The sequence below is a fragment of the Venturia canescens genome, chromosome 6, assembly GCF_019457755.1.
Source record: "Venturia canescens isolate UGA chromosome 6, ASM1945775v1, whole genome shotgun sequence".
Classification (NCBI taxonomy): domain Eukaryota; kingdom Metazoa; phylum Arthropoda; class Insecta; order Hymenoptera; family Ichneumonidae; genus Venturia; species Venturia canescens.
The window spans coordinates 12,481,898-12,502,513 of NC_057426.1; the positions used below are offsets into that span (position 1 = coordinate 12,481,898).

At 42.6% G+C, this 20,616-nt stretch overlaps 1 protein-coding gene across 10 annotated transcripts in view; it reads left to right on the forward strand.

Annotated features, from left to right (window-relative positions):
• LOC122412708 (frizzled-9-like) overlaps positions 1 to 20,405 on the forward strand; it is a 42,370-nt gene extending 21,965 nt beyond the window's left edge. For 8 of the 10 annotated variants that reach the window (XM_043422454.1, XM_043422455.1, XM_043422458.1 and 5 more), the window contains 5 exons: positions 16,374 to 16,593; positions 16,722 to 16,900; positions 17,344 to 17,628; positions 18,217 to 18,421; positions 19,428 to 20,405. In XM_043422454.1, coding sequence (XP_043278389.1) covers positions 16,374 to 16,593; positions 16,722 to 16,900; positions 17,344 to 17,628; positions 18,217 to 18,421; positions 19,428 to 20,020 — 1,482 coding nt within the window. In that variant the 3' untranslated portion in view covers positions 20,021 to 20,405. Of the gene's footprint in view, positions 1 to 14,573; positions 15,608 to 15,687; positions 15,767 to 16,373; positions 16,594 to 16,721; positions 16,901 to 17,343; positions 17,629 to 18,216; positions 18,422 to 19,427 lie in introns of those variants that run through there. The other 2 variants (XM_043422456.1, XM_043422459.1) reach the window with 2 other exon arrangements.
• Positions 20,406 to 20,616: the final 211 nt, after the last annotated feature.

Below are 20,616 nucleotides of genomic sequence, written 5' to 3' on the forward strand. Positions count from 1 at the left end.
CTGGGACATCCAACTGGCATGCTCGAACGTTTCTCGTTCCCTTCTCCGTTGCCTTTCGTGTGCCGGAGCGACAGATCTCGCCTCGATCGGCTCGCTCTCGTCCCGTTTTTTTCCCTCAGCCTCTTTCGTCCTCTCCGCATTTTTTCTTCCGCATCTCCGGCACGAAAAGTCTTCCTCGTCGACCTCCACTCGACTCGAGATCATTACGAGGCACTCATCGACTCGGAAACACGCGGATCTCAAAGGACTTAAATATAGATATGCTTTAGGCTGTGTGTCGTGGACCTTTTTTTGGCCGAGGAAATCGTTTCCGCGGATTGGTTAACAGACCTCCGAAATGACGAAATCAAAACGAAATATGGGCGTTTTACATTTCGGAAATACTTTCAGGGACATCCAAAGCTGCTTTGTTCCGTCGCCATGCGCAGGGGGACTCGATTTTTTTGGCTACGATTCAAAAAAAATTCGGCATCACCGCGATGCATCAGAAAAGTTTGTGTGGCTGTAAGCACTCGCTATGAAATTGTTTATAGTTTCAGCGAGAGTATACTTCGGTGCGCGCTAAATCACTGTCGCATTTCGTTGGAAGCTGCTTCTTTCGCTTCCGGGAAGAGGAGGAAATGAAACTCTACCCTCGATCTCGTCAGGGATTTGAAAACGCCCCAACTTTTTATCATGCTTTTTGGAAAGCATATGAGAAAAGCCTGTGTGTTTTCGCTTTATGGAAGTTCAGGTAGAGTGAGTAGCAACGAGGACGTAGATATTCAAAGGACCTCGAGGAAACAGACGTCTGTCCGGGCAACTAAGAGAAATGAAAAAATATTTCTTGCCTGAAAGCGATGTTTACCCGGGGCGGTTTTAACCCCTATCCAAACTAAACGCAGCTTTGATCTTCCGGTGGTTGGAATTCATTTTCGCGCGGCGTTGCGATCACGTATTTGGTGTGGATGAGGAACATTCAGTGAAACGAAGGATGTTCGAGTTCCTGGGCAGTTTTTTAAAATAGAAACTCCAGTGGGAATTTTATACGAATTGCAAAATTCTCAATAAATTTCGCTTCCTTACTTCCGACGTGGTTCCTCCAGGTTTCTCGACGTTCGATTAACACGCGTTTTAACAGCGACGAAAAAAAACTGCGCCCGCCTCACTCCGCGATTTCGACTCGTATGGAAAGTCCCATTTTTAAAGAAAAACTTGACGATCGAGCCAATTGCGTTTAAGACGATTTATTTTTACGGGCTCGCGTGAAAGGTGAGGGGCAAAGAAAAATGATGGATGACGCTAAGAAATCTCGCGGACTTATCTAATTAGAGAAAATTTCTCTCTTTGCTCGCGTAACGAGAGAGAGAAATAAAAAATGAGCCAACTGCTAACGCCTCTTTTCGAAGATGAAAGAAACACTGAAAGAGATGAGGGGGTGTCGAGGACTCGTCGGAAAGCGGCACCACGCACAGATGCGAAAGAAAAGTGCTATTATATGCCGAGAATAGATCTCTCCTAAGTGTTGCCTCGTTTGCTTGAGCAACAGCGATCGCGCACTGTCGGCGTGTGCCTTCGCTTGCAACGCGACGATGAGTTACGACTTTACGGATCATCGTTTTCGAGCCTCTATACGGACTCGGGTTCCTTTTCATCCTCTTTATGGGAGTCTCGAAGCTGCTAGCTTCTCGTTCAAAGAGGAAAATCGGAAACGGAAATTCCTCCGAGTGCATTCGTACGAGCGCTCGAAAACGAGGGGGCCGGAGAAACAGGAAGTTTGTAATAAGCTCGTCGAGAGTGTTTTCCGAACATCTGTTTTATTATTATCCGAGTTTTTTATATCGGAAGCCAGTAAAATAAATACAAGATCGAAAGTTCAAAGTACTCGGGCGACGCTGAAGTTTCCAACGTTGGAGTCCAACGAAATGAATGAAAATAAAATGATTTATCCATCAGTTTTTTATTTCACGAATCATAATTGTGTAGATTGAAAAAACACAAAGTACAAATTCGACTGGAAATAAATTGGAGAATTACTGGAATTATTGGACAGTTTTTTAGATCATTTCGTTGGACTCCAACGTTGAAAACTTAAGGCAGTTCATTCGAAAAATATATTTCAAGTAAGCCCAGCGATCGATAAATCGCCCAAGTCGTTTTGTACTCGTCCTCAAATACGAGCTTTGATTCCAAAAAATGTGACTCCCGATGCGAATCATTATTGTCCACACGCTAAACTTCATTCATTACGGAGTCGCGGAGCAAACGGCAAAAAAATTCAACGTAATTACGGACGAAAGTCTCGCCCGAAAAAAGCGCAATGCAAGATATGAGGCGATCTCGTAATCTCGCAAACATCTTGACGACGCTGTGAAGTCAGGAGAAAGAACGGATATGCACGGAGTCTCACGGGGTATAATAAATATAATGTTGTCTGGCGGCCCGTTTGATCCTTGGCGGGCGATCAATTAACGCAAAGCCGTAATTACGATCCAACGCGACGAGCACAGGGCAATATATACCGACGTGAACACGTATTTCATACTGCGCACGTAGTGGAAGGAAGTTTCGCGAGAGAGAGAGAGAGAGAGAGAAAGAGGAAAAAAAGAACAGCGAGAGAGCCTGATGGTCTGTCGTGTGTTGCATGGCGAAGTGAGATAATCCATGCGGAACGTCTGCGAGCGTGGATGAGACACGTTTCACGAGCAAAACTATACTTTGGCCTGATTGAATACAAAAATCGAGGCTTTCGAAAGGTTTAATACCGTCAATTAAATACGTCATTCTTTATAAACAGTAATATATACTTTTTTCGTAAGAAATGAAAATGTTGCGAAGTGCAACGAATGCAGTTGTTTCTCTCGGGCGATCGCGCGTGCCACGAATTTCACTGGTTTCAATTAAACTTGGTATGTTTATTGATTAATTGCTTATTCTTGAGTCTTATTCCGAATACAAAACATTTGGAAAACTCTTGTCCCAGGTTTCGTCGATGATGACTGCATTGGAACGCGAAAAAAGCGTTTTTCGATATCCGAGAACTTTGTTTCCGAATAACGTGTGTGCCGCGTGTGCTAAAAGAATGTTCAAGCAGCCTCGAAATTTCTGGATCGACGTAGAATCCACGATTTCGATACTCCAATGATTTCGCCGGAACGACGCAGTGCGTTGAAAGTTCTGACAGGGATGAGAGTCGCAAGAGACATAAATCCACGCATTCCGTCATAATTATAATGAGAGGAGTTTATGGCGTGCATATACTTGCTCATTCGCGTTTATCGTTTATTTAAGTTCTTCGGTTTTTATCTCTCGTCTACATCGAGTCGTAATATCCGAACGGATTGTAAGAATCTACGTTGGTGTTCGTCAGTTCTCTCGGCTCTTTCATATTTTCTCTTTCTCCCGTGAAGCAAGAGAGCAAGAAGAAGCGCGTGAGAGCGCTTCAAAAGCGACCGCCTTAATGTTATTACGCTAATAAAACCGAGCGAGCGAACCCCTCGACTATAATAAGAAGTAAGAGGTATTATTCCTCATCGCATCCTTCCCTCATCCTCTCTCCTCTTCTTCCTTTCGTGCCAGCTATTCGTGAAGAGGTTTTGACTTTTTCGAGAGCGAGCGAGCCAGACCGAAGGAGAAAGAGAAAAAACTAACGCGCGCACGCACTCGTCTCTCCACACTGTGTCATGTATACAAGATATATATGCGTAACCCCTTTACACTTGGAACGTGGAACTTCTTTCTCGAGGAATATTAACGTCTCTTCGACGCGCAGTCTTCTTTTTACCTCCTTAATATGCCAACGATAACCGTACTAATTGAGTATCTAAATTGATCCTCCAGCGATCCTTTTTTTGATGTTTAGAAATTTGACCAGAAAACTGTGAAACTTCCTGATTTCGACTGGAGTCACGTATTATCGTCGTCTCATCTTCGAATGGCTTTGAAGATTTTTTGGAAAAATGTTTGCAACAAACGAAAGCCGCGGATTATCGAGGCATAAAAAGCAGCGAGTCCAAAATCGCGGCTGAATCGAAATAAGCAATTTTTATCATTCCGAGAGATAATGCGGAGCGTAAACGAGAAAATGGATACGAAACGCTGAAAGTATTTTTTAAAAGGGAAAACACGAGGTGTGTATCTCCCCCGGCTATCTCTGATGCGCGATCATCAAACGCGAACCGATCCGATCGGCTTAATGTGCTTTTCGTGTATAACCTCGGTGTGTTAATGCACGCTGTACAGACGCACTAACACACCGTCAGAATAGTCGAGATACGGAGCGACGGAGAGAGGCCCAGCAGCGAACGTATCTAACTGGCTGGTTCTCCTGCTTTCGACTCGAGAAAATATTCAGCGTGCTCCATGCCCAGGACCAAGACAGAAGCTGGACGAGTTTAATGACTCAAGGCCCACACACTTTCCTGCCGAATAACTTCAACAAAGCCGGACCAGAAAGATCTTTGAAAGAAGCCAAACCCCTCCAGCCCGAGACCATATACGCACCATTCCTCAAATATATATTTTCAGCACTATTTCCCATTTGAATATCTACATATTTTATTTATCGGGCTCAAGGCGCTTAAGGAGATTCTATGAATATTCATTTTCGATGGAATCGGGACTAAAAGCACGATACTTTTTTACTGTCGTTCAAACTGAAATTCAGCTTCGTACTTGTGTGGGCTTTGAAAATGCAAATTTTTCATATTTTTATCGAAAATATGCGCACGCGAGTGATCGCAGCACACGACCAATTTCATGGGTTTTATTTTAAGAATCGGAGTAATGTGGAAACGGAACGTGAAAGAGCAAACGTATGCGAAACGTGATATGTACACATTGTGAAAAGCGATGAACAGCTCTTTCTTAAAAAATCATTGAAAGTAAAGAAAAAGAAAAGTATGAAGAAAAGTGACACTTTTGTTCGTGAATCTCGAAAAATATCGTCTCAAAAAATATTGTAATTCGTTTGTAATTGAATTTGAAAATGAAGAATTTCGAATTTATTGTACACGATTCTATGTTACAACCTTAAAAGTGATTAAGCTTTGTGGATTATGAGGAAAGAATGTTTAACAACAATTAGTCGTCAAGTAGATGGAAATGTGATTCATCTCGTCGCTCACAGAATTGCTTTTGATCGAAGAGTAGATTAAGTTTGTCGCGAATAAGTGATTGCAGAAAAAGGCAAAAAATGCGTCGTTCCTTTTGAAATGAGGAAACTGTAGGAATTCGACTGAAATCGTGCCGATATATAAAAGCTGCATAATCCAAGCATTAAAGATACCTTTCTGCGTAAGAAATTAAAGAAACAAAAAATGATTTCAAACGCATTAAAATCGGACGAGCGTTTAATCAAGCGAAATCCGCTCGGTGGCTGTTTTAAATTTTTCTACAACCGCGCGCCCTGACGTATTCAACATTTGCAGGACATCGCCGTTAATTAGCGGAGTACACGTATAGATAGTCCGGAGTAAAGCGCACGCATAACTTTGCTGATTGCGATGCGCGGAGAATATGAATACTGTGAAGATAAAGAGGGCCGATTCTCTCTTTCTCTCCCTATCTCGTTCCTTCCCTTCTTTCTCGTCATGTCTTGCGAGAGGATAAAACTCTGAGCGGTATTCAGAAATAAAATCAAACCGCGTGATAATGAATGCGAGAAACGAGGCCGATGGAGTGCCGAGTGAGACAGAAACGCGAGAAAATCGAGTTTTTTTTTCAACTTATAAAGTGGATGTCTGAAAGGAAAACTATCGGAGCGCTACCGGTGCTGGTAAAGCACTTCGATTCGCGGCGTGCTGCCTTTTGATGAAGAAAAAATAGCTCGAGCGAATGTCTATCAGTTTCATTATAAGAGCACGCTCAAGTCTTTTTTATCTTTATCGATATCTTCGTGGATTCAAGGCTTCCCAATTTATCGATTTATTTCAAGCTCCGTTCCACTTGTCCTGATACTACGCTACTTCGATTGACGATTATGAAGTTTGCAACTTTGGAGTCCACGAAATGAACGAAAATAACATTTTTCATTGACCAATTTTTTATTTCGCGAAGTCTCGGTGCAGCTTGAAAAACTACGAATTGCAAATTCGTTAGGGAACAAATTCCGAGGTTTACTAAAATTGTTCGAAAGTTTTCATCTCGAAGCCCTTGAAAGTGGATGTCACTGTGCGAGCCGAATAGTCGACGAGTCCATTTGGACGAATCAATTTTCTCGATTCATCAAATTCAACGAATGAAACTGTGCATCGTGATTATTCAATTTTCCATGAACTTGAAAAGTGCCCCACCGAGTCGAGTCAGCGTTTCTTCATCACTCGAGATGATCGAAGTTTTTTGAAAACCTCGAAAATCGAGTCCGCGTAACCGAAAGATCGATTTTCCTCAACGGGTTTTGTGTCCGGACTTTGAATCAAATGTTTGTCGGCAAACGAATAAAAGTAGAAGGCTTTAAACGACTTCAAATAGAGACGAGAATCCGAGCTCGGTTTTCGCGTTTATCTTCTGCGCTGTTGAAAATCTATTTCAATCATCGTCCAATACCGCCTTCTCCGGAGTTATTCGCATGTGTATTTTAGCTTACGAGCGCTTACACGCTGCGAACCGAACAGATGACGCGAGCGGCGAGGATCAACGATATTGAATATTTTAAGGAGGGAATCGTATACCGTAGAAAAAAGACACAAAACGTCGATACAAAATGATCTCGGTTTCCAGGAAGTTCCTCATCATTTTTCCTGAGTTGAAAACTTTTTGGAAAATTCGATCGAAAGTTTTGAGCAAGCGGAAGGAAAAAAGCGACAGAAAAAATCGCTCGGAATGCGTATCGAAAATAATTCGTGTTATGCACACTCCACGGTGCATTTTATCCCTTAGAAAATGAACTGAGTAGCGTAGCAGCTCCGGGCAGCGAGATGCTGCGGCGATTCGTACGCGGCCTGGGCGTATTACTGTAGAGTTCAAGCTCGCCGGGACTCTTGTTGCTTCCATGCCACAGCGGCAGCAGCAGCAGCACCGCTGGTCCAAGCAAAATACTTTGAGCGAAAAAGAGAGAAAGAGGAGCAAGAAAAGCTGTTCTTTGTCGGCTTCCATTTCTTCCTCTCGTTCTTCTCCTGCTTCTCAACGGTCTCCGTCTCTTGGCTCTTTCTCTTGTTTCGCTCGCTCGCTCGCTCCGTTCATCCCATCTCGAGGCTGGCGAGTGTTCGCTTCAGCAGGCCCTTCGACCGCGATGGACCGTCTTTATCCTCGACCCTCGCGCCTCCTCGCTCGTCGCTCCTCCGTGCGTGCCCTCTTCATCTTTTTATCTCGCTCCAACTCGAACATTTCCACGCTTCTACTCCTTCGTCTACGATTTTTTACTCCCACATCCTCTCCTGCTGGCTCATAGAGAAACCATTGTTTTTCTCAATATCGTTCTTCGCGTCATCCCATATCTTCGTGTGGTCAGGCTCTTCCCAAATGCGGAGGAATCAAACGGAGAGAAAAAAGGAAGGAAACGTAAAGGGGGTAAAGCACGGAATTTGGTTATCAAAAACTTTGTGCTACGTTTCATCTTTCCCTGCGTTTCAGTGCGGACCGAATAAACTGAAAAAGGGAAGAACCGCTGATCGTTGCGATTCACACAAAACGTTATTTCCTCTTCGAGTTTAACTAACAGTCCGTGAAATGAGATACTCTTGGGCTTTAACTCCCATCGATGCGGGCTGCAGACTTTCTTTCTCACTTTCCCTTTCTCTCTTTCTATCTTACACTCTCTCATTCGACTAAAACCGTGTAAATGAGTGAGCTGCGTGTAGTGCCACATTCTTTCTTCCACTCGGAATTAAGTTGTTCTTAAAGACTTGTAAAGTTTATTCCAAACGAAAAACGACTGTTCGAAATGCGTTTCTCCAGTGCAATTTCAATCAGCGTCTCTTAAGGGGGCCATCCCGCATGGCAACCGGATTTTTTCGGGTTCTTCGCAATTGTTTTGTGGCGAGGAATAAAAACATGGGCTTTTGAAATTTTAAGGGTTTGCAACTACTTCGCATGAACGCGTATATGAATCACACAGAAATATTAAAAATTGAAGTATTTTCGCGCGTTGAAAGATTTCGGAAAATTGGAATTTTGTGTCTCGAAGCTCGAAAAATCTTCAATTTTTCATATTCCTGTATGATTTTAGTTCGGGCGATTGCCAATGCTCTACAAATCAAAACGACCTTTGGTTTTTTTATATCAGGCAAACCAATCCCCCGGAATCTTTATACCGAATTTACACGAGATATCGGAGTCACAAAATTCTATCATAGAGTTGAAATACCAATTGATGAACCCTTAAAATTTCAAAAGTCTACGTTTTTTTGGATCGCGGCAAAAAAATCGCGAAAAAACCCGAAAAAATCGGGGGTGACCCCCTTAATCTTTTCGGAAATCTTAGTTTTAGATTCTCTTGGAGATGGGTGATGGACGGAAACTTAATTGACGACTGATCTCATTGGAACATTTGCCAAAATGTGACACGAAGACTGCAAACTTCTCGAAACTTTTTTGATGGAGCACAGTGAAAAAGCCATTCATGAGAATTAAGATCCGTCAAATTGCAATTGCCGTCGAACCAATATTTCTAAATGGATTCAAAAATCACTTTCGCTATTCAGATCTTTCAATATCTGCAAGTGAAATGATGTGTTAATCGTGAATAAAATGGATAGCCGAATATAATTCATACGTTGTTCGCGTGTTCGCCGCTCATTGCATCAGTTCGTGAGCTATTCAAGCTATTTTATCGTCGCATCAAAGGCTCTCGCCGCTATCGCTTTGAACCTTTCGCGAAAGAGCTCGAGGGTAATCGCTCTTTCTTTTACTTTCAATGCTCGCGCGCCACCCGCGCAGTTTTCTCAAAAGTACTATGTAAACCCTCTGGTGATTCTCCTCGCTCGAATATACACGCGTTCGTTTATATATTCGTGCGAGACGTCGAGTAATACGGCGGATTAAGCATAATAATGAATCCGTTACTGTTACGAGATGCGATAATTTTTGACAGATAAATTTATCCTCCAAGAAACGTGTGTTAAGGTAGATCATGCCCGTAGGATCGTATTTTATCGGTGTCTAAATTGGGTCAATTTTAACTTCCTAGTTAAAGATATTATCACTCTAAATTAATGTCAAAGTTGTTCATTCAAAATAGTAAATACATTTTTTCAACTTATTCTTTTGGCGATGAAATTACAAGCCATTAATTGAACGTGGATCCATCACTGACTGAACCCAAAATTTCATTCGTCCCTGCCTAAAATACTATAGTTTTTTATTTAAAAAATCGCATCAGACAGCGCAAAGGATCAAGAAAAAAGTGTTGATAACAAGACAGAAGGCTGTGACAAGAATGAGTCGAGCCAAGAAGAAACAAAATGCCGAAATAAGCAAATGTGATATTATACGAGTGCTCATCACCAATTTCGTTCAATCTTTAACGTAATGTATCTTTATTACTAGTAAGACAATGGTCTCGAATTTTTCCCAGTCCTTCATTATATACTTCGTTGTTGGTTGTATATTTTTTCATAAACTTCGTAAGAAACGCGTTCTTTCGTCATATGGAAAGATAAACGATTTTTTACGCAGTCCCTATACCCCTGTTTTTCTTCATACTTAAACACGTTTAACTCAATAACCAATAAGACGAACCCTTTGAAATTTGATATACGTGTCAGTCGAGCCCATTGAAACTCTGTGTAAATTTCAAGCCTTTCTCAAGAAAATTGTTTCGTGGATGAACTATCTTAAAACTAATAGCGATATTCCGAAAGTTTTTTTTATCCAAATAATGGAGTTATCAGAACTTGAAATTCGTCGTTAGTTCGAGTAAATAAAACAAATTAATAAATTGAACCGGTTCAGTATCAAGATAGATTTCGAATCAGTTTTTCGTCTCCTCGATCGTTCGTTCTGAATCCCCTCGCGGTTCTGTCATATCGCGAGTTTTTTTCTTTGTATATGTATTCCCATGACACGAACCTTATGTACCCGATATGACGCATATGATACAGCACAGAAATCTATGTATTTAGTTTATCATACGTTTTGTATACATATAGAAGCAAACGGCGAAGGCGTTTGTCGGCGAGTTCTGTCGACTAAGAACCTCCCGGCGAAACGCAGTCTCGCTCCATCTCTCTCGGCCGGTTTTATCAAGTTTACACTGTATATACACAGCGCATGCAATGTGTACTATCGATACAGGACCAACAAACCACGTGCGAGTCTCTCGTCTCTCTGTGCTTGGACATGCCGACTCTCGGCTTCTTTCCCCCTGGCGACAAAACCATAAAATTCTCGCATTATGTACAAAAGCCTCACTCCGTTCCTCCTCCTTCGCATGGGAGCATCCGTCAGAAGATTTTGCAATTTGCAAACAGCAGACGGTCGCTTCGTGTGTCGTCGAATCGTTGGAAACGTCGTTTGTTCAAACCGTTTTCTGGCCTGAAGTGAGGGCTTCGAGACACCGACGTCGAGACCATGCGCGGTGCCTTTTTTCAATTTGCAATGCCGCTAATGCCGGGAAGCGGGGAAATGTTTTTTGTCACTGTCCTTTCCTCCAGTCGGCCGATCAAATCCGACTTGATTCATCTATAGAAACCTTCACGGAGAGAAAATTTCACTAAAAACTACTATATGGTGACAGAAGTAGGCTTCTATGTCGGTAATATTTATTAAGAGTATGGATCAGTCGACTAACCTCACTTGGAATTTTTGAAATCGAAATTCTTTGATACAGTTTGATCGATTAAAAAAAGGCTCTGTCAGCCTACGCAGAACGATGGCAAAAATCGACTGACAGAGCCTTTTTTTAATCAGTCAAACTGTGTCAAAGAATTTCGATTTCGAAATTTGCAACTATCTCTCTCGCACTCACGGTTGCGATATACCAACTGATCCATCCTCTTAAGATGATGGATCAGTCGGTAATCACACCTCGAATTTTTGAAATTGAAACTTTTTGACATCGTTCGTCCGATTAAAATAATAAAAATGTCATCGTACGCAGCACGATCGCAAAAATCCGATGACATTTTTATTTTTTCGATCAGACGAACGATGTGGAAAAATTTCCTTTTCAAAATTTGCAGCTATCTCTCTCGCACTCACGGTTGTGATTACCGACTGATCCATCCTCTTAATTCTTACGAATATATATGGTAATTTTTGGTGAAGCGACTCGATGAAAATTGATGAGTGATGTCAAAATAAATACATCGGTACACAGCACGCATACCGGTATATTATCGTACAACCGTGAATGAAATTCTGTCATTTACCAGAGTAAATTTCTAAACACTTTGTCGTATGATCGATGCTTGGGTTCGAGCTCCTCAAATTTTACTGTATGTTCAACTGTAAACTTCAATTGTGGAAACAGTACTAAGTATAGCAAAACGGCATAATAATTCTACTTGACAGTTCATCATTGAGTCAACATAAATTTCACAACGTTTCCTTGGTGAACAATGTTAGGAAAAAATAGCACAGTTTAAACCTTTGTCACAGCAAAGTACGCAATTGAAAAATTTTCATTCAGAATTGACTCGGAAATGACAATATTTTTGGTAAAAATCTTCAAAATGGGCAATACAGAACCGGAATCGTCTACGAACAATTGATTTTAAATAACAGTAAAGTAAAAGTGCATGCGAATAGATTGGCGAAATTTCAGGTCGGGTTATCGAACGTTTAACGAAGAATAAAAACTTCAAAGGAACAATTAAAACTTATTCAGAGGTTAGAAATCAGTCCAAATTTCGATTGCCCCAATTCGCGTCACCAAAAAATACGCTCATGCGGAAGGAATACCTTGAAACGATAACAACGAGGAAGCGGGTTTGAACGGAGAGCTCGGAAATCGAGGCAAATTCTTTTTCGAACAATCTCGCGATAGACACGTGGAGTTAGAGGTATATCTCAGTATGAGCGAGCCGGAGAGAGGGCTCACCGAAGTAGAGTGGTGTATTCACGAGCGCTAGAAAGTGCCTGGGCCACTATAATTTGGGAAGAACCTTCCGGGAATAGACAGGACGCGTATAATTGATACTGGCGCCCACAACTTCTTCGGCATTGCGTGTAACCAAGAGAGACACGAGATGAGCGGAGTACTAAAAAAGACGGAGAGAGAGAGAGAGAGAGAGGAAACGACTCGAAGTTTGTTCTCGAAGATGAGGGAAAGATGAAGAAAGCGAGCAAACACGAGAAATTATACAAACTTTTCTCTCATCGTGCTGCACAACTGAAGAAAAATGAGGAGGAACGAAGAAACCAATTTATTTTTTATCTTTTTCTATCTTCATAGCAGTTATTTTATTTTTATCTTCCTTTTCTCTTATTCGATGGTAATAGCCGTTCTCTCGGAGCGGTGCCAGACCGGATGTGGTTTTCGTTCGGCCGGTACTGCGATCGAATTTCTCGGCTATAAAATTTTATAATGAAGAAGATTGCGCGGGAAAAAAAGACGAGAAGAGCCCAATTTTCTGGTGACCACGTAATATAATTTACGTTCGATGAAGCTTTGTCTCATTTTGCAATATTAAACGAGACGAAACGAGCGCTGAGACTTCAAGCACGCGCAAACTGGTGAATGCTTGTAAAAGTCCGAAACGCCGAAACGAGGAAAAAACGTTGATTCTTTTCCCATCGTGCTGGCTCGACGAATTTTTAATCTCTGGCTGTAAAAAAAGGGCGGAAACGGGATTTCGTAGTCTTCGAAAAATCGGGACGGATGAAATCATGAAAATATTTAGCGACTTCGAAAATATGATTAGAATCGGGAAATAGCACGCGGAGTTTCCTAACTTTGTCCTCCCGTCATTCCCAACTGAAAAATCGTCTTCGCAGTTCCACTATTCGCTGAAGAAGCGAAAGGATTTCCCAAGCCGAGGTGAAAAACCAGGCTGAGGTTACGACAACCGGTGCGCGTTCCAACATTAATACGTACAAAGAGGAAAAAAATGCAGGAGAAACCCAACAGCAGCTGCATTGGCACCGCGCGGTGCACATAAAACGCGACGCGAGCGAGCACGAGTCGCAGACAAGGGCATAAAAAGGAGGAAGTGAAGAGTAAAAGCTGAAGATAAGAGGGACGAGGACGATGCCGAAGAGAAATAAAGGGATCGCAATTCGAGGAAGAGGAGCAAGAGAAACGGGAAGAAAAAAGAATTGAAGGGGGAGGCATCGAGCATCGCGAAGACGGGGTAGAAAGAGAAGGAAAAACAGAGATGCAAGAGCGAATCTCGATTTTTTGTTCTCCGCTTCTCGTTTACCCTCGTGCCGAAGACTTCTTGCACTTCTTCCAAGCGGAGTTCTTGCACTTTTCTTCAAGACTTCTCTCGTCGTTGCTGTCCCCAGAGTTTCTACTGCGCTCGCGGTTGTCCGTCAGACACGTCCTGGAGGACTTGAAAAATAGCGAACGATCGTATATGGAACAGCGTCCTTTCTCGTTTATTTCAAGCCTCTCCGGGCAATCCTTGTTCCCCCTTTTTCCCGTCGATTTTTTCATTTTATTTTTGCCCTTCTCCTGCTCTTCTCTCATTTCCTTGAGCTCTTACTCCTCGGCGTTGTCATCCTCCTCGCTGTTCCGTCCTCAATGTCCCAGATCGTTGTACAAAGAGGAGGAAAAACGGGCAGTAACGATGAACTCGATGCCGAAGAGCGTCTCTCGCGCGATTCTTAGGAAACTCTGCGCTAAGAAAGATCATACATGAGAAAGCGGAAACCGGTCCATACAATGCGATACAATGAGAGGAAGAGAGCCGTTTTTCTCCCTCTCGCTCACTCCCACCGTTTCGAAAGGCTGCGAGCCATTTTCTCTCTCTTTTATTTCTCATTCTTTCTCCCCAACAGCCCCTCTTCGCGTGGGGATTCCCGTGAGTACGTGCAATGAAGCATCCGCGATTTTTAAAAGCACGCTTACGAGGCATGAGCGAGTTATTGAATTTTTAATCCGGGAGGAAGCGAGTGAGAAACGAAAACAGAATGAAACTAAAATAAGCAAAAGTTCCACTTTTTTTTGATAGTTTGAGGTGCCCTGATAACGGAAAGCACACTTCCGGGGACTCTTACGCGGGATAAAATTTTGAATTTTATTTCATTTAGAATTTTGAGTTTTTAACAGGGCACTTTATGGGAAAACTCACAATAATATTAATTGTGAGAAAATTGTACCGTGTTCGAGCTTCGGAAAAGTTTATATCGCGAAGAAAATTTATCCCAGATTCCGTTTCTTTAAAAAAAAAAAACGTTAACGGGGCTTTTAAGGAAGAAAATGTGAAAAAACTTCAGTTTTTGACGCGTCGAAAGCGGGTGGTAACAGCTGATTGAACTTCGGGCAAATTTGGGAATCGCAGGAATTTCATTAAATTTATTTTTCAGACTGCCTCGCGTGCTTCCATTCGTCCAGTAGCTTCGCCCTTTTTCACGAATTGACCGTTCCTTTTTCTCTGTGTCATTACACCGATATGAACTTTCTTTCGCGCGATAAAAAATGTTTAACTAGTCAAGTTGAAGTATAAATTTTATCTTTAATCGTATTCTCAAAGCATTTGTTGCATTCTTTTGATAAGAATATTCTCAAAATAAGTGTTTATTAATTTAATGAATAATTTGGACTCGAATTTAACGGCCGAACTACTTTAAGGAGCAGTAATTTCGATATCAATGGCAAAAGAACACGAGAAGCGATCGGTAACAGCGAGATAATAATGATTTACTGTACACTGTTGAGTTGTAGCAAATGTGAATGAATGAATAGCACGCGAAAATCCAATTTTCGTTATGCGACGAAGAGCAAAGAGCCAAAGAGCGGGGCTCGAGCAAAAGGTGCGAATTCCGGCGGCCATGAGCTTCTCCGAGTGCAACTTTCACATTGGAGATTCGCACACGCACGGAGGGAATAGGAATCCGTGCATTACATCCATATACGAAGAAGGGATATTCTCAGATAGTTGTTTGTCGAATTTGCATCGCGTCGAGGGAGAAGAGCGAAAGAATGAAAGGAAAGGAAGGCGAAGATAGAGAAAAATGAAGAGAAAAGTGAGAGGGCGCGGGGGGGATTGGAGGAGTTGGTAAGGCCCCGAGCGAGCTCGCGGCGTTATACGCTTCTACCACGTTATTTCGTGGGGGCTATAATTTGGGGGAGCGCCCGTCGAAGAGAAGGAAGAAGCAAGAAACAGAGGAAGAGAGCCGCGAACGCCGATCGGTCGGGCCCCCTCCCTCTGGACGTTTCTCCATAATGGGCTATTCTAAGGCCCACCGAAGCCTCGCGAGAGACCCGTCCGGAGAGGCGGGAAGAATGGGCGGGATAATTACCCCTGATGCCCACCGCTCGTTATATCTCATGCCCATCACTCTCTTCCTCTCTTTCTCCCTCCCTCTCCGTCCGTCTTCCTCTCCCGGTTTCTTTCTCCTCCTTTTCATCATTTATACCACATCGAAGCGCCCTCTTCGTCATTTTCTTCGATGCTTCTGATCCCCCGTACTCGATTCTTTCTTCTCTCTCTCGCGCGCGCGCGCGCGCTCGGTCTCGACGCTCCGGTCAGACGATTTTGCTCTCCGCGTTGCCTCTTTCTCCAGCATCTCTCTCCACATCCACGTACGTAGCTTACTTTTTCTTTCCTATATCTCTGACATTGTTGATGCATTACCTCTCCCTCGCCTTCTGCCTTTTGACCAACTTCTATCCGGCGAGATTCAGCCCGAATTGAGGCGACGAACACAGCACATTCGGGAACATATGTAGCCCCTGGCTCCGGTAAAAAGTTTTACAATATTTTCTCATCCCTTTTGTCCTCCACCCGCTCTCCTTACCATTTTACATTTCGGCTCGCGCACGAAAGCAAATGAAATGTTGCACGACCCGACACGGAAATTACTACTTCGGGGAATATTAACTTTCGCGTCATTTCCTTTGAAAGAATAATTAGGGACGGGCTACTAGCATGGCTCGTGGAGGTTTTTAATGTAGAATATTCGTTCGTCGCCTCCAGCTCGAAAATAATCGAAAAAATGTCTTTTCACTCGTGTAGTCAGCTTTTTCTTGAAATTTCTTTCACGAGTTATCGAACGACGCTGAAGTTTGCAACGTTGGAGTTCAACGAAATGAACGAAAAAAAGATTAATAATTCATTATTTTTTTATTTCACGAATTATTGATGCGGCTTGAAATATGACGAATTGGAAATTCGGCAGGGAACAAAATTGGAGATTTACTGGAATTATTTGAGACTTTTTTTAGACCATTTCGTTGTACTCCAACGTTGGAAACTTCAGCGCCATAGTTATCGAGTATTTTGAGTATTTTTTAAAAAATGATTTCAAACCCATGGAAAAGTTCACTAATTTGAATAATTTGTTGACAGCTCGCAGCTTTCATGCCGCTCGTTCATTACAATTGCTCGAAACACCTGAGATTCTTTCTCTGCGCTGTATTCGCGCCGGTTTGCTCGGAGCACGTCGCGATGCAGATACCGGCATGCAAACCTCTCTGCCTGTCGGTCAGACGAGACTGCGAACCAGCTTTGACCAGCCTCACTCTACCCTGGCCGCACTTGCTCGACTGCGATAGATTTTCTGACAGTGGTAAGTACTTTTACTCTCTTTTCCCCCGCCGCTCGATATTCCTCGCTCTCAACGTCCAAGGATACGGAAGATTTACTTCCTACCTCACGAACACTACGATCAGTCATTTTGACGCGTGCATCTTACAGGCAATGCACTTTGCGTTCAACCGCCACCGGAAGAAAGCTTACCGGAAATGATACCGCCGCCGGCTCTACCGCCGATTCGACAGCAGTGGCAAATCCTCAAACCACTCCAACCGAGCATCAAAGAAAATCAACATCATCAATGTCCTCCTCACTTCGTTCAAACGCCTTTCGTCGACACGGTAAGACTTCGTGAATGTATATACAAGTTCGTCTTTCGGTGTGTAGAAAAATATAGGAAAATATCTAAAATGGTATTTTATTTAAAATCAATGATTTACTTGATTTATTATTGTTAAATTGTTCAATCGGACGTTAAAACTGGCACTAAAAGTCCATCGAATTCGTCAATTCCCAAATATCGTTCTTGGGCTTTTTGTAATAAAATTAGTGAAGAAAGAATCGTGTGAAAAGCGGCACCAGCGATCATTTTGCCATCGACATCATTGACATTTCGGTTTGTTTGAAAGTTCTATGAATATTTTGCAACAATTTACTGGAATGACGTACGCAGCGTCGTTCTTCGAGTCGGTGGAGAGGACACTTTGATCGGAAGAATGAAAAATGCAAAAAATTGGCATTTTAATTCGCTTGATTCGCTCATGAAAGGAATTTTTTTGTGCAGGTTACCTGCGCACCCCGCTGCGGAGCTGACGCTTATTATCGTGGCGAGGATAAGAAATTCGCGGTTCGTTGGATGAACGGTTGGGCATGGTTGTGCTTTCTCTCGACTCTCTTCACACTTCTCACGTTCTGGGTCGAACCTTCGCGATTTCGTTATCCCGAAAGACCGATCGTTTTTCTCGCTCTGTGCTACAACCTCGTCTCCATTCTTTTCATCGTACGAGGCGCAATTGGTCCGGAGAATTTGAGCTGCGTGGGTCAGATCGAGGGACCATCGTATGTACCGGTAAGCTCGAAGGGTTCGCTTCGACTCGATTCGAAATTATTCAAGAATCGATTTTTTTGTGACCTTTATCTTCAATTTTCTTTGGGAGGCTCGCGAACATTTTCTCGAGAATAAAAATGTTTAATGAAAAATCTGCCACTTTGCCCAGCTCCAGTTGCTTTGAAATTCGATAAACCGCTCGCATGACTCGATTTTTTTGAATACGTTCAACGAAATATTTCGTCTACTCGATAAAATTTTTTAGCCTTTCTACAAAGTTTCGTTTCTCTATATCAAGCTACATTTTTCATTGGAACGTTTCCTCTGGCAAAACTGACCGGTTTTTTGTATTGATTACCGAGCCCTCCGATTGAGAGGGGCTCGGCCCATGATTTTTAAAAAAGGGCCCTCAAAAATGTTTTTTAACGGAGTTATCAGCTCGCAAAGTGGTCAGGGACAAATGTGCGGGTGTAGATTCGTCAGTATATGGACAAAATTCGTGGAGGAGAGTCCAAAGTTGACGTTGCTTACTCTTTCACTTTAATCGTTATTATTACAGTTGTCTCCATCAAGATTGACTGAACTTTTATTTGTGAAATTCTCATACAGGTCCATGACGGACTGAGGAGTATTCCCTGCGCCATGTGGTGGCTGATGAAGCATTATTTGAGCCTTGCCAGCAGTATGTGGTGGACCATTCTTTGCGGATGCTGGCTCCTGAGCGCGAGGAACGAATGGAGCAGCGAAGCTCTTCACAATATTGCCGCGTACCTTCATGCAATAGCTTGGGGCCTGCCGATATTATTGACCGGAGGTACGCTTGAGTACGACAAAACAATTATTTCGCTGAAATTCTTGCTCCGCTAACCTTGGCTCTTGAGGGCAGGAAAAAAGAGGGTTTAAGGAGTTTCGGTACAGGCAATACAATGTTGCCGTGCTAAACCATGCTAAAAACATAAAAAATTTCAAAAAGTTTAGAATTTTATAAAATTTCGTGAACATATTCTTTAGTGCCAAATTTGGCAATACAAATTTTTTAAGATTTTTCTTCTACACAGTTATCGAGCAATTGATCACTAAAGTTCACGTGTATAAGCATAGCGTTTTCATATATATAGGTATACATTCCGGGCATAAGAAATCTGCTTTAATGCGTAATTACTCGATAACTAAGTAGAAGAAAATTTTGAAAAAAATTGTGTTTTTGCACTTGATGCTGAACAACATTATCACCAAGTTTGATCAGTTTCTTAATATTTAGACTTTTGTACCGAAACTCCTTAAGAAAAATTTTCATTGACGAACTGTGAAAAGTTGCTTGAACAACTTGACGCCGATCACGACATTTGTTCAAAATTCTTTTTCAATTTTCGAGGGAGATTTCTGCCGGGATACTGTTGAGAGCATGACCTCACTTGGAATTTTCGATATCGAAATTCTTTGACACGGTTTGACCGATTAAAAAAAGGCTCTGTCAGCCTACGCAGAGGACGATGGCAAAAATCGGCTCACAGAGCCTTTTTTTAATCGGTCAAACTGTCTCGAAGAATTTCGATTTCGAAATTTGCAGCTGTGTCTCCCGCACTCACGGTTGCGATATACCGACTGATCGATTCTCTTGAAACCAAAAAATCCTGCCCCTGAAAGAACAATTTTGACAAGACCCAAGCAACGGGAAAACCTTTTTCTACATTCTTGTTATTTCGATAGTTTTTCAAAGGAGCTTTTTTCAATTCCAAGAGCGTAAATGATGAGAAAAACCGAAAATTTGTTGGCCCAACAAGGTAGAAAATATTTTGAAATAATTTCTTTGTTTCCAGGTACTCTGTTATCGCGAAGTGTTTCAGCGGACGAGTTGACCGGTCTTTGCCAAGTTTCGGACGAGTCTGCGATATGGTTGGAGGTTTTGCCCCACGGAGTGCTGTTATTACTGGGCTGCGTACTCGGGAGCATAGCTGGTAGCGCGTTAATAAGAGTGAGGCGAGCAGTGAGAGCAGCTGGTCGGAGTGCAACGAAGCTCGAAAGACTGATGACTCGTTTAGGAATATTTGCTCTTCTCTACGCGCTCCCCGCGTTCGGCGGTCTCGCTTGCGCCCTCCACGAAGCCTCGGTGCGACCGAGGTGGCGAACCCTCGCACTTTTGGCTGCTCTCGATTGTCGGGCGGCTCAAAACTGCGTGCCAGGGCCTGTTTATCGCGCTTCTGGACTCGAGATCGCCCTCTTGAGGCTCTTCCTGTCGCTGGTTGTCGGGGTTACTTCCGGCATGTGGGTATGGTCCGGGAAAACTTGCCGCGCGTGGAGTCGACTCCTCGCCGCCCCGAGCAAACCGCCGAGACCACCGCTCCCAGGACAACACATCAATGCCCACAATATGTTCCAAAACTACAAACCCGAGGCGGCGAACATCGCTTAATTTACCGATCTCTGATGACAATTGTTCTTCGATTAATGATGACGCAGTTTACGCGTCACCGCAGTGCGACTGCAGTGCAAAAGAACTTCCGGTGAACCTACGCAAAGTGCGCGCAGCGCTCTTTGCCGGTGACCGCCATTAATATGGCGAAAAATATTCCAAGGACCGTGTGTAAATACATGAATACTTCTCCTATATTTTGTAAATATTGTACATTTTTTTCATTTACGCGGAGAGTCAGCATTTGTGTGACGCAAAAAAAGGACTATTTCGAATTTGACTGTTTCGCGTCGTTTAGATTAAGGACTAACTTTTAAGGTGTACATAAACAATGTGTGTTATTAAGCTTTGTGTTTTTCAAATACAACGGTTTATAGAAACATTTCAGGTTCGACTTGTTTTATTCCCCAAAATCTTTTGACGTATGTCAAAATCAAACGAGATTCGTAATATGTACCATGCGTGTACAAACGCTGTGTTTGAATCGATCTTTCAATGGTTTTGCTGTCAAAATTCTCCTTATATATTATATTCTTCGTGTACAAACCCCTTCATTCTCTAATTGCACTTTATAGGACTGTACCTACGGACACCAA